Source organism: Solanum pennellii, chromosome 1 (assembly GCF_001406875.1).
Source record: "Solanum pennellii chromosome 1, SPENNV200".
Taxonomy (NCBI): domain Eukaryota; kingdom Viridiplantae; phylum Streptophyta; class Magnoliopsida; order Solanales; family Solanaceae; genus Solanum; species Solanum pennellii.
Genome location: NC_028637.1, coordinates 82,958,595 through 82,970,239, shown reverse-complemented (window position 1 = coordinate 82,970,239; position 11,645 = coordinate 82,958,595). Strand labels below are relative to the sequence as shown.

At 32.2% G+C, this 11,645-nt stretch overlaps 1 protein-coding gene across 1 annotated transcript; it reads left to right on the top strand.

Annotated features, from left to right (window-relative positions):
• Nucleotides 1-6,811: 6,811 nt before the first annotated feature.
• On the top strand, nt 6,812-9,583 carry LOC107029783 (exopolygalacturonase-like). Its single transcript, XM_015231232.2, has 5 exons — nt 6,812-7,128; nt 7,787-8,101; nt 8,193-8,482; nt 8,580-8,796; nt 8,890-9,583. Exons 1-5 carry the CDS (start codon nt 6,970-6,972, stop codon nt 9,124-9,126), a joined length of 1,218 nt encoding a protein of 405 aa, XP_015086718.1. The 5' UTR covers nt 6,812-6,969; the 3' UTR covers nt 9,127-9,583.
• Nucleotides 9,584-11,645: the final 2,062 nt, after the last annotated feature.

Below are 11,645 nucleotides of genomic sequence, written 5' to 3'. Positions count from 1 at the left end.
TATATATATATATATATATAAAGTAATAATAAATATAATTATGATAAATATATATATTAACAATTAATTAATGTAATCAATTATTATTAAATTTAATTTATAATATAATTGAATATTTATATGTTTGTAGATAGATCATCGTTTATGGATGTATAATATGCATTATTAAACTAGTGTTGGTTTGAACATGAGTTTATTAACGGTGTTAGAGATTTATTGAACATACAATGACACTTGAAATTTTCAAGAATAATGGATTGGTTAGGTGTCCTTGTAGTGCATGTAAGTACTTGAAAAAATTATAAACCAGGTACAGTTATGGTTCATTTGTATCATAATAGATATAAGCCTAGATATTTTGTATGAATTAATTATGGAGAAATAGATGTATTAGATGGTATGTTTTATAATTCGATGCATGTGGATGAATGTAATGTGGTCGCACCATATGGTCAAATTAGTGTTGAATAGGATAGGGTTGAATAGGATAGGGTTCATGAAATGATCAATGATGCTTTCGGGATTTAAGGTGGGATGGAATTGGAAAAATATTTTGATGAAGCTCCTAATGAAGAAGAAAGATGCTTCTATTATCAATTGGAAGAGTCCAGTTGTCCACTATGTGAAGGGAGTCTGCATTCTGCCTTATTGAAAAACATCATCAAAGGGTAGTATGAGAATGTGCATATTGTTCCTATAAAATTTAGAACCATTTGAAAATGCCGCACTCATTGGAAAGTCAAAACTCTCTGAAAAAGTCGTAACCATTCAACGTGAAATGGTGTCTACTTTTAATATAATATAATATAACATAAATAAATAAGTAAATAAACAAAACATAGAAGATATACTAAATTGGATGTTCTAAGAAGAAGAAGAACAATGAAAACTAGAAAATATTAGAGTTTAAAAATTTGACGAAACCCTTCTTTTTATAGTCAACAAATGGTAGTGCATAAAAAAATTCTTTTTGTTATCAAAAAAGTGTCACAACCCTTTAGAAAAGTAACAACACTTCAAAAAGGTCACAACTCATCGGAAAAGTCATAACTGTTTGGAAATATCACAACCCTTCAGAAAAGTCACAATTCTTCAAAAAAGTCACAACCCTATAGAAAAGTCACAACCCTTCGAATAGGTCACAAATCATCGAAAAAGTTATAACTCTTTGGAAATGTCACATCCCTTCAACGTGAAAAGGTGCATGTTTTTAACATAATATAATATAAATAAATAAAATAAAATATATTTTTATATAAGATATACCATATTTGGTGTTTTAAGTCGGTAATATTATAATTATTTATCATTTAAGTTATGCAGTTAATTCTTTTAAGTTAGTATAGAAGATAAAAAAGACAGATATGGATTTGTCTAATTTAAATTTTGATATGAAATTTTAACTAATCAAGAAGACTTTTAATTTAAGGATATGTATAATATTTAAAAATGTCTTTTAACTTTGTGGTCTTAAAGATGCACCCCAACAAACAAGAAAAAAGAAAATTCATGTTATACTAAATATAAATAAAAGTACAACAAATAAATTGGAAAAGTAGGAGTACTTATTAAATCTTCTTTAGACACTTTAAACAAGTTTTTAGTCAAATCTTTTTCTCTAACAATTTGAGATTTTTCACAGCTTGAACACCAAGTTGTACTTTTCACATTAGAAAATCATTCACTTCTTGTAAAGTAGAAATTGTTGCAAAAATAATTTATAATAATGAAAAGGAGTACATATTTGGACTATCCAAACAAGTGTTTGAGAAAATCGGTTTTCTCCAACAGTTTGAGACTTTTCACAACTTGAACACCAAGTTGTAGTTTGTGTACCAGAAAATCATTTAACATTTATGGGTATGAAAATTAGTACATAGTAGTTATCTAGATAGTCTTCTCGTTTGAAGTTGCATTATTCCATTTTTTCTGTTGCATCATTTTTTGTTGATCCATTTAATATATCCACCTAAAATATTGTAGTTGCATAATTGAACTACTATCACAATCTTCCGTGTGTTAAGAAGAAGAATAGAAACATACAAAATTCAAAGTGTGGGACAACCTCATATTTATAGACAACAAAGGATAATATGAAAAAGTGTTTATTATGCCTTATAAGATAAGTCACACTTCTTCAGAAAATTTACAACTTTTTGGAAATGTCATAACTCATCAAAAAAGTCATAACTCTATCAAAAAGCTATAACCCTTCGTAAAAGTCACTACCCATCAATTATAAAAGGTGTCATCTTTTAATATAATTTAGAACAAATAAATAAACGTAATATAAAAATACAACATATTTACCAAAATTGGTGTTTTAAGTTGGGGTATTATATTAATCTAACATTCAAGTTAGGAAGTTTATGCTTTTAAAGTAGTATATATATATATATATATATATATATATACATATATATAAGTTCAGTATACTTTACTTTTTTTTACTATCAATCTAATTAACGTTATTCAATTTTTTTCAAAGTATGTGTACTTGGGAGTCGAGGCACAATTATGTCATTGTGACCACATTTGAGAGGAAGGCATCCACCGGACTGTCTAGCGGGCTAAAGAAAATTCAGGATAGTGTTGATCGCCCGGATTTGATGTTGCCTCATGTTTTTGATGAATTCAGTCTGTATTGGAATAGAGAAAAACTTAAGGCAATACCAGAATAGGCCAAAAAGGCTAGAGACATTCTTAAGGGTGGATCGTTGCACACCGAAGGTGCAAAGACCATTGAAACAATTGCATCAGAGATGGTAAGTTCTAATTCAAAATTTTAAATAAATAATTAGTTGATTCGTATATATCGTTATAAGTTTCAGTTTTTATTTATATAAAAAATAATTGGGACGCACTCCCATTGAACCGGAGGTTTCCAAGAAGACTCATGTCAGGAAGAAAGAAAATTAGTCGGATTCGGATGTGTGGATGGAGGAAAGATCCGAACGAGCTTTTGTAAGTTCCTTAATATGAATAATATATATTAATATTGAATATATTTATGATATGTATATATACTGATGTCAATTTTAATATTTAATATGCAGAATGAATTTCATCAGTACAAGACTGAGAATCTAGATAGTCCGGTTCAATTGACACCTGAACTTTCCACCCAAATTTGGAAAGAAAAAGTGGTAGGGGGACACACAAAGGTAGATTCTATGGTCTAGGATGTCGAAACGATGTAAGACGACTCCAGTGAGGCTTAGAAGGTATTGGAACGTCAGGTCAAGTCGAGGCACTTGACGGTGTTCAGATTGCTGCTATGTCTGCTCAAATAGTACAACTAACAGTGTTACGGGAAGAATCGGAGTGTAGAAGAGTATCTGAACAACGAAACATGAGCGCGACCATTCAGCAAATCAAAGAACAAGTGATGAACCTTGCTCATCGACCTACTACTCCGGCTTCCGAGGACACCGACGACGATAGTGATGAGGAGGAGGATTATGTCGATCTTACTCCGTAGTTTAGATCATTGGACATTTATGAATTTTTTAAAATGAATTTTGAAAGAGGTTATAAGTCTCTAAATTTTGATTAAGATACTTTTGAATGTTATTTTAAGTTTATTGTTTTACATCTTGTGTAGATTGTTTATAATTGTGTGTTTGATTGGGTTGAATAGGGTCTAATTGAATTAAATTGAATTGAATTTGCAGATGGGCAACAGAAATTTCTGCTGTAAAAAATATTGTAGAAAAAGTGACGGACAGTGTGGTTTTGTCCGTCTCTTTTCTGGGTTTTATTTTTTTAAAACCCCAAAAAAGAGACTGACAACGTAGTTCCGTCCGTCGCTTTTTCTGAGTTTTATTTTTTTTAAAACCCAGAAAAGCGACAGACAGAGTGGTTTTATCTCACTTTTTTGAATTTTCCAAAAATATAAATTCCAAAAAAGCGACGGATAGAGTCCTTTTGTTCGTCGCTTTTCAGGGATTTTAAAAATAAAATTTTAACAAAAGTGACGGACTGTGTCTCCCTTTGAAAATAAAAAATGAAAATATTGCGACGGAGTCCGTCGCTTTTGTTAAAAAAATTCTTTAAAAAATCATAAAGCGACTCAGTCCGTCGCTTTTTGAAAAGCATCGGGCAAAAAAGCGACGGAAGTGACTGCGTCGCTTTTCTATTGATTTTGACCAAAAAAGCGACATATTCCTTCGCTTTTTGAAAAGCGTCGGGCCAAAAAGCGAAGGAAGTGACTGCATTGCTTTTTCATTGATTTTGACCAAAAAAGTGACACATTCCGTCGCTTTTGGCTGTCATTTTTTGACAGTTTTTTAGTAGTGCTAGTTGTGGGTAACTTTGTATCTAACATTAAAGTCTATATTAAAACTTATCATCCCTGCTAACCCCCCTCCCTCCCTTTTTTTTAAATCTAATTCAGATCTCAAAACACACATCAACACATCCTTCAGTCTACTGATGAAGGAGAGAGTGACGATGTTTGCCGAAGTTCACTGATTCGGAGTGGAGTTAGAGAGAGAGAGAGGTGGCGGTGATTCTTTTTTCTACAAAACGGGAGGCGGCGTGGAGGTTTGCCGGCCGGAGTTGATGGTGCAACAGGTTGTTTGATTTGTGGAGTTGGAGAAGGAGGAAAGGAAATGGTGAGGGTCTGTCGAAGATGGAGATAGGTGATCTTAGGGAGAGAGAATATGTGATTTCGCTTGCTGGAGGCGATGATGACTTTCTCGGTGAAATTTGGCAATTTCACCATGGGAATGGAGGAAGATGTACGGTCATGTGGACTTTTAAAAAAAACGGGAACAANAACGGGAACAAGGCAACCTGTATGTAGATTCCCAATTTTTATTTGAAGAAAAAAAAATTAAAATTTTATTATATTAGCACCTTTTATTTAATAATTTAGGTATATATATATATATATATATATATGCACAAAAAGCTTATGAATAATAAATTTACCACTCCCAGACACAAGTAGGCGTGTGGTGCCCGTGGTTAACGATCTAATTTTTGACTTTTGGGTCACAAGATCGATTCTCTGTTAGCACTTTTTTTTTAAGAGAAAAGGGTCTGATATACCCCTCAACTTTGTCATTTGGAACTGATATACCCCTCGTTATAAAAGTGGCTCATATATGCCCTTACCGTTATACAAACGGCTCATATATACCCCTGCCGTTACAAAATGGCTCACATATATCCTTAATTTGACGGAAGTTAAAAAATTATTTTTAAATTTATATTTATTACTTCTAATTTTTTTAAAAAAAATTATTTAGGGGTATATATGATTCTTCTATCAAAGTTCAAGGTATATTTTAATTTTTTTCATACATAAACTATTTTTTGACTTCTTTTATTATAATTATTTGAGTTTCTTATTCTTATTTTATTTTTTTCTTTCATTCCTTAGTTTAAAGAGAAAAAAAATTAAACTATTTTTTTTGTATTGTAATTTAATTTCGTATTCGAAGAAAAAATTTGGTCATCTACAATAAGTTTTACAAGAATATTAGTGAAACATAAATAAATTTCATTATCAAAATAATAATTATAAATTAGTCATTGAAACAAAAAAAAGTCAAAAAAAAATATGTTTGACGAGGATTAAATTTACTCATATGAGATTATATTTTTTAGAAAAAAATAATAAAAATTAGATTAAAATTAATTTTTTTTTTCATTTCCGTTTGAGAAAAAGGGTATATGTGAGCCATTTGTTTACAAGTAGGGATATATATGAGCCACTTTCATAACAAGGGGTATATCAGCTCTAAATGACAAAGTTGAGGGGTAAGACCCTTTTCCCTTTTTTTAATGCATTTTTCGTTTTTTTTGAAAATGTTGGGGCTTGGATTCGAAATCGTAATCCACACATGATAAAATCATCGTTAACACCATTTGGTCATGGGCAACATTTGACTTAAATAGACATTATCATAATATGGTATATGTAACGAAAAATTACAAACGGTTGAGACTTAACGAATAATAATTTGATCACTCAATTAACCTAACGATATGGCACCCACTACCTTTAAACCCTAGATCCGACTCTGTCCATAATGCAAACACGTACAAGTATAAGGGTCTACTAGATCATTTCACCTACTTAGAATAGAGATTAGGACGTCTCTTGTGTGGTGGTAAACTGTGTCTTACTTTTGCTTGAGAATATTAGTAAAAACAGTTTGAAAATCTGTGAGATAGGCCGTGGTTTTACTCCCTTGAGCAAGGAGGTTTCCACGTAAAGTTGTGTGTGTTATCATTACTTTTAGTATCGTTTTATTTATCATAACTGTGCTAAGGACGTGGTCCTACCGTAGCTAGTGGACGCATACATTCCAACTGATGGTATCAATTCCACTAAAAATATATTAAATGAATAAGAGGGTGTGTAATGTATCGCTCGATTAGTTGAAGCATGAAATCAACTTAATCAAACAACTTAAAAAAAAAAACAGTTGCACCTCACGAAAAGGGAAAATTAATTAGAGTTAATACTTGTTAGAGTGGGTAAAAGTCTCACAATTGGTTGATGAATGAACTAGTAATCTCCTTATATGGACTCCTCTCTAAGTTAGATTCAGTTGACATATCTTTAGTAGTACTATATTTAGGCACAAAGAGAAAAAAGAACAAGCATCCACAAATTCAGGGGCTAGCAATTTATTGAATTAAGCAAATATATGAAAATGACAATATGTAAATATGACAAGTAAATTAAAGGAGGCAAGAAAAGAAGCAACAATGTCCTCAAAGTTTAACAAAACATTATTTTGTTAGAGCATTTGTCGGAGTAATTTTCCTAATTTGCTAATAAAATGGCAAGGAAGAAGAATTCATACAAAGAGAGGGAGAGCTCTTATACCCTCAATAAAATCCTGGGTAAGAGCTATAAAATTCATTAAAATTGTAACATATCTCAAACTCTCTTTGGTTAAAAGCAAAAATAATAAATTAAAAAAGGTTAATTGTTGCAAAAAAATAGCCATGACAATTATTAATGGATCATCTTTAGCCCTCATTCTTGTTTTGTCAACTTTGGTTACCTGCAAATGCAATGCAGCTGGTGTTCCTTTAGCTGATCAAACCATTTTTAATGTCATGGATTTTGATGCCAAACCTAACTCAGAACTTATAAGCACACAGGTAATTCTTCAAATATTAACTACAAATGAAAGCGAAATCTAAATGAAATTTTTGGGCATATAAATATTTTTAAAATTCTATAACGGATTAATGCAAAAACTATATATGATACGATCATTTATCTTATTCAATTCTTTTGACCTACATAGGTAGTTCTTAGTTCAATGTCATTGTATTGATATTCTTGAAAGAAATAATTAGGTTATTCATATGAGATAATCCTAAAATTAAAAAACAAAATAATATTGATAGGAGAAAGAAAGAACATCTATCGATAATGAGTGTGTTATTGTATCGTTCAAATAAGACTTCTCTTTTCTCAACCATAATTTTCCTTGTGCAAAATGAAGAATGAAAGCAATCATCTTCTTCCTAAATTCTTTGTGAAAGATTATTGAGAAGAGCGTCTTCGATGAAATATTACATGTAAATGGCTTTAGAGTGTGTATTTGGTAGTGTATTCCGTGTTAATAACATATGAAATTTACGTTCTTCATTTGTGTAATGCATACATATACATGTCAAATGGGAATTACTACATTTCCGTGAACATAAATGAAGCCAGAATTTTTAGTTTATCAAATTATATGATTATTTTTTGCTTATTGGATTCTGAACATATTATTTGTGTATGTATTGATTGATTGTTTGAAATCAGGCATTTATGAAGGCGTGGCGAGCTGCTTGTGATTTCACTGGTCATGCAAGAGTTTTTGTCCCTCCAGGGGTATATACACTAGGAGAGACCATATTTGCAGGACCCTGCAAAGGGACACATTCTATAATACTTGAAATTGCAGGAACTTTAAAGGCAGTGCCTGATGTTTCTGAATATTCAAACTTTGCTTGGATTTCGTTCGAGTCTATTAATGGCGTTATCATTACTGGTGGAGGCACTCTAGATGCTCAGGGACAATCTGTTTGGCAGTTTAACGACTGTAAAACGAATCCTAATTGTGTCCATCTCCCTGCCGTAATTTCCTCATTCATCTCAATCATTTAATTAATTTTTCGACATTATGGATCACTAATACTTTGCTATTCTTTTTCTTTTTTTTTGGTAGACCTTGCATTTCAATAATATTCGTAATGGAAAAATAATGAGGTTGAAGTTGATAAATAGCATGGGATTTCATTTACATATTACTAGTAGCTATTTGGTAAGGTTCCATGGACTTACAATCGATGCCCCTGAAGATAGCCCGAATACTGATGGAATACATATAAGCAAGTCCAACACCATAAAACTTTCCCGGAGTGTCATTAGGACTGGCGATGATTGTGTTTCATTCGGACAAGGAACAAACAATGTCACCGTTAACAAAGTCACTTGTGGCCCTGGTCATGGCATTAGGTACATAATCTTCTACTCCCTCTGTCACTAGAGCAAGTTTAATTTCACTCGTTATAATCTCACAACGTTATGTTGTTTGTGGTAAATGAAAACACAGTGTCGGTAGTCTTGGTAAGTTGGCTGGCGAATTGGAAGTTAGAGGACTTATTGTGAAGAATTGCACGTTGAGAGGCACGACAAATGGTATCCGAATCAAAACTTATTCAGGGGAAAATGCAAACAGAGCATTAGGGATGATGTTCAGCGACATTGTTATGGAAAACGTTAAAAATCCAATCATCATAGACCAGAGCTATGGTGACAAATCAACCGATGTACGTTCAATTAATTTCATATACAATTAAGATCATGAGCAACATTTGATCGATCACGAGTAAATCTGATTTATAATGTGTTGAATTTTGCAGTCGTTATCACAAGTGAAAATAAGTGATGTGGTTTACCAGAACATAAGGGGAACAACAAGCAGTGAGATACCGGTTCAACTGTTGTGCAGTTCAAAACTCCCTTGTGAAAATGTTCGACTCACAAACATAAATTTGAAGCATATAGAGAATACGCCAATTACTTCTCAATGTCAAAATGTAAATGTTGGCTATACTGGCGTTCAAATTCCGTCACCTTGTCAGGGACCTTCGTCATAGTACCCTGTGATCAATTTGGAGTCAAAATGCAAATGTTGGCTATACAATGGAGAGAAATGCAGAAAGCCAATCTGATCAACGTCGATGTCCAAGAGTAACAAGAACTGATCGAAAATATGGTGTCGTAGACAAAAAGATAATACCTCCCACCATCAACACGTACAATTTAGTGGTACGGGTACAAGTCTTAGGACAAAATAGGTATGGATGTAATTCTCATTGTTCTAATTCCCTCTTCCGCTTGTAATAGAATTAAACGAAAAAACAAAAAAAAATGTTTGCCCTCACATCTTTTATATATTCACCTTTCCACTATGCACAACTCCACCCCAAATTCCCAAAAAATATACAAAAAAATTACTAGATTTGTAGTATTTAGTTATAGTAGTTAGAAGAAGCCATCCCTTGGGGATATGTATAACAGGATTATAAAAGCAACCCTAAGATCTTTTTATAACTATTCTAGAGTATTGTTATCTTTCCAAATTACCCCTAACTTGGAACAAATATTAACTCCAAAATACTTCTAAGAAAGTTGAACTCAATAATTAGGGATGATGTATGGGTATTAACAACTTTGTCAGTAATAAAATCTTATTTATAAAAAAGTTAACATTTTTTATGACAAACAAATACGTGCTAATATTATTTTTTGGACAATAAAACACTAATATTTTTGGGTACATGATTAATGATCCATGTTTAGGGACGATTGATTGACGATTCTTTTTATCACACAAAATTTTTGTGTGACAGAACATGACTGATAGATATTAGTAAACAACTTTGATTTTTGACAAGAAGGAAACGCTACTAGCTGGAAAGTATTCCTTATAATAACTAGCCACTATTGAAATATTTGGTGGTATATAGTCTCACTATTGTGACTAAAGTGGTGCTTTGGAAGAAACATGAAATTAGTTTCTATAAGTGTAATAAAAATGGGGTTTTAAAAGGAAATTCTAGACCTTGTGCAAGGGACTTTTGTGTGAGAAATTTCATATATTTAGATATGGAAATCAACTCGAGGATTTTATTACTAACATAGGTGTTCATTTTGAAGGTTCGGATAATTTTGAGAGATCCCCTCATATAGAAGGAAGAATATTTATACACAGAAAAAGCAAATTCTAAGTCTTAGAGTACAAAAGTGTCAAAATAGATTATATGAATGTAACACTACAAACACGCAAGCAAGTAACGAAGAAATGTCATCAGCAATAGTATTACTATCAAGAAATACAATATCTTTTCAAATAATTACAATATCTAAGTGGTCGTTTGATTTAGAACTAGTTATCTCTGAATAAATTATTCTGGGGTTAGTTATTCTGGGATAACTTGTCCCACCATGTATATGGTATAAGTTATAAATAGTGGGATAAGTTATCCCAAACATGTCAATCAAACAAGACATCTAAATTTTATTTAAAATAAGCTAAAAGTGTCTTACAAGTTTCCAATTAAAAAAATAGGATAGGTAGACCCCTTTTATTATTCTTTTTTTTTTAATTTTTAATATTAATAAAAGGACTAAACTAATAATATCTTTCGTAGTTGTCTGGACAACTACTGAAGTTGCTTGGACAACTATTGAAATTGTCGAACGACTAAAGAAGTTGTCTCGACAAGTACGACAGTTGTCGGACGACTAAAGAAGTTGTTCTGATAACTATGACAATTGTAGGATTAAAGTGTAAAAGTTAAAAGTTTGAAACTATTGTGAAAACATCTTTTAACCTAATATATATATATATGTTAACTTGAAGAACTCCCACTTAATTGACGAACTAGTTTGTCCCTTTTTAATAGATCTTTCCTAAATTTTATCCCATAATTATTTATACTTATCCCTCACACCAAACGAGCTGTTAATGTAGGAATTACCAGTTAGGAATTGATGATATTTTTTCTGAAAAAACGATTGAGTAGTTGTAAATCTTTTTTAAACAGTGGTATATATTAGTGTGATTCGACCCTCAATCTGTTGGAAAGAATAATAGGTATCTAATCAAATTTCAAACAAGTATCAAGATTGGACTAAACTGTATAAGCATTGTTACTTGATTACTGTTATGCGGAATTCGAGATAATACGAGAAAATATAAACACGAAAAACAAGACAACAGATTTACGTGGTTCACCAATAAATTGGCTACGTCCACGGGGAAGAGGGGGAGCAGTTTTATTATGGAGAGGCAAAAACAGAATACAGAATAGGGTTTGCCATAGCGTCTATATATAGTGCTAAGCTACGCCCTAACAGGCTTGGGCCCAACATAAAGAATTGACAGATAATTAAGGGCCCAATACAACAACATTGTATACCGTCGACCCCCGTCCTTTCTGTTGTAACGGGTCCGATTCAAGGCATTCAACAAATCTCCACCTTGACTTGAATTCTCTGAACAGATTCTTCAGACGCACTATGATAGTGCCAGGCCTCCCCCTCTTCCTCAGAATTGCCCCGCAGGGCAATTAACAGCTTCTGATGTTGAGCAAGTCCAAACAGTGTTGAA

Bases quoted from the DNA above. Each gene is read 5' to 3' on its own strand.
- LOC107029783 (XM_015231232.2), top strand. From the start codon at position 6,970: ATGACAATTATTAATGGATCATCTTTAGCCCTCATTCTTGTTTTGTCA. The intron at 7,129-7,786 runs GTAATTCTTCAA...GTTTGAAATCAG, and splicing joins CAGAACTTATAAGCACACAG to GCATTTATGAAGGCGTGGCG. The intron at 8,102-8,192 runs GTAATTTCCTCA...TTTTTTTGGTAG, and splicing joins ATTGTGTCCATCTCCCTGCC to ACCTTGCATTTCAATAATAT.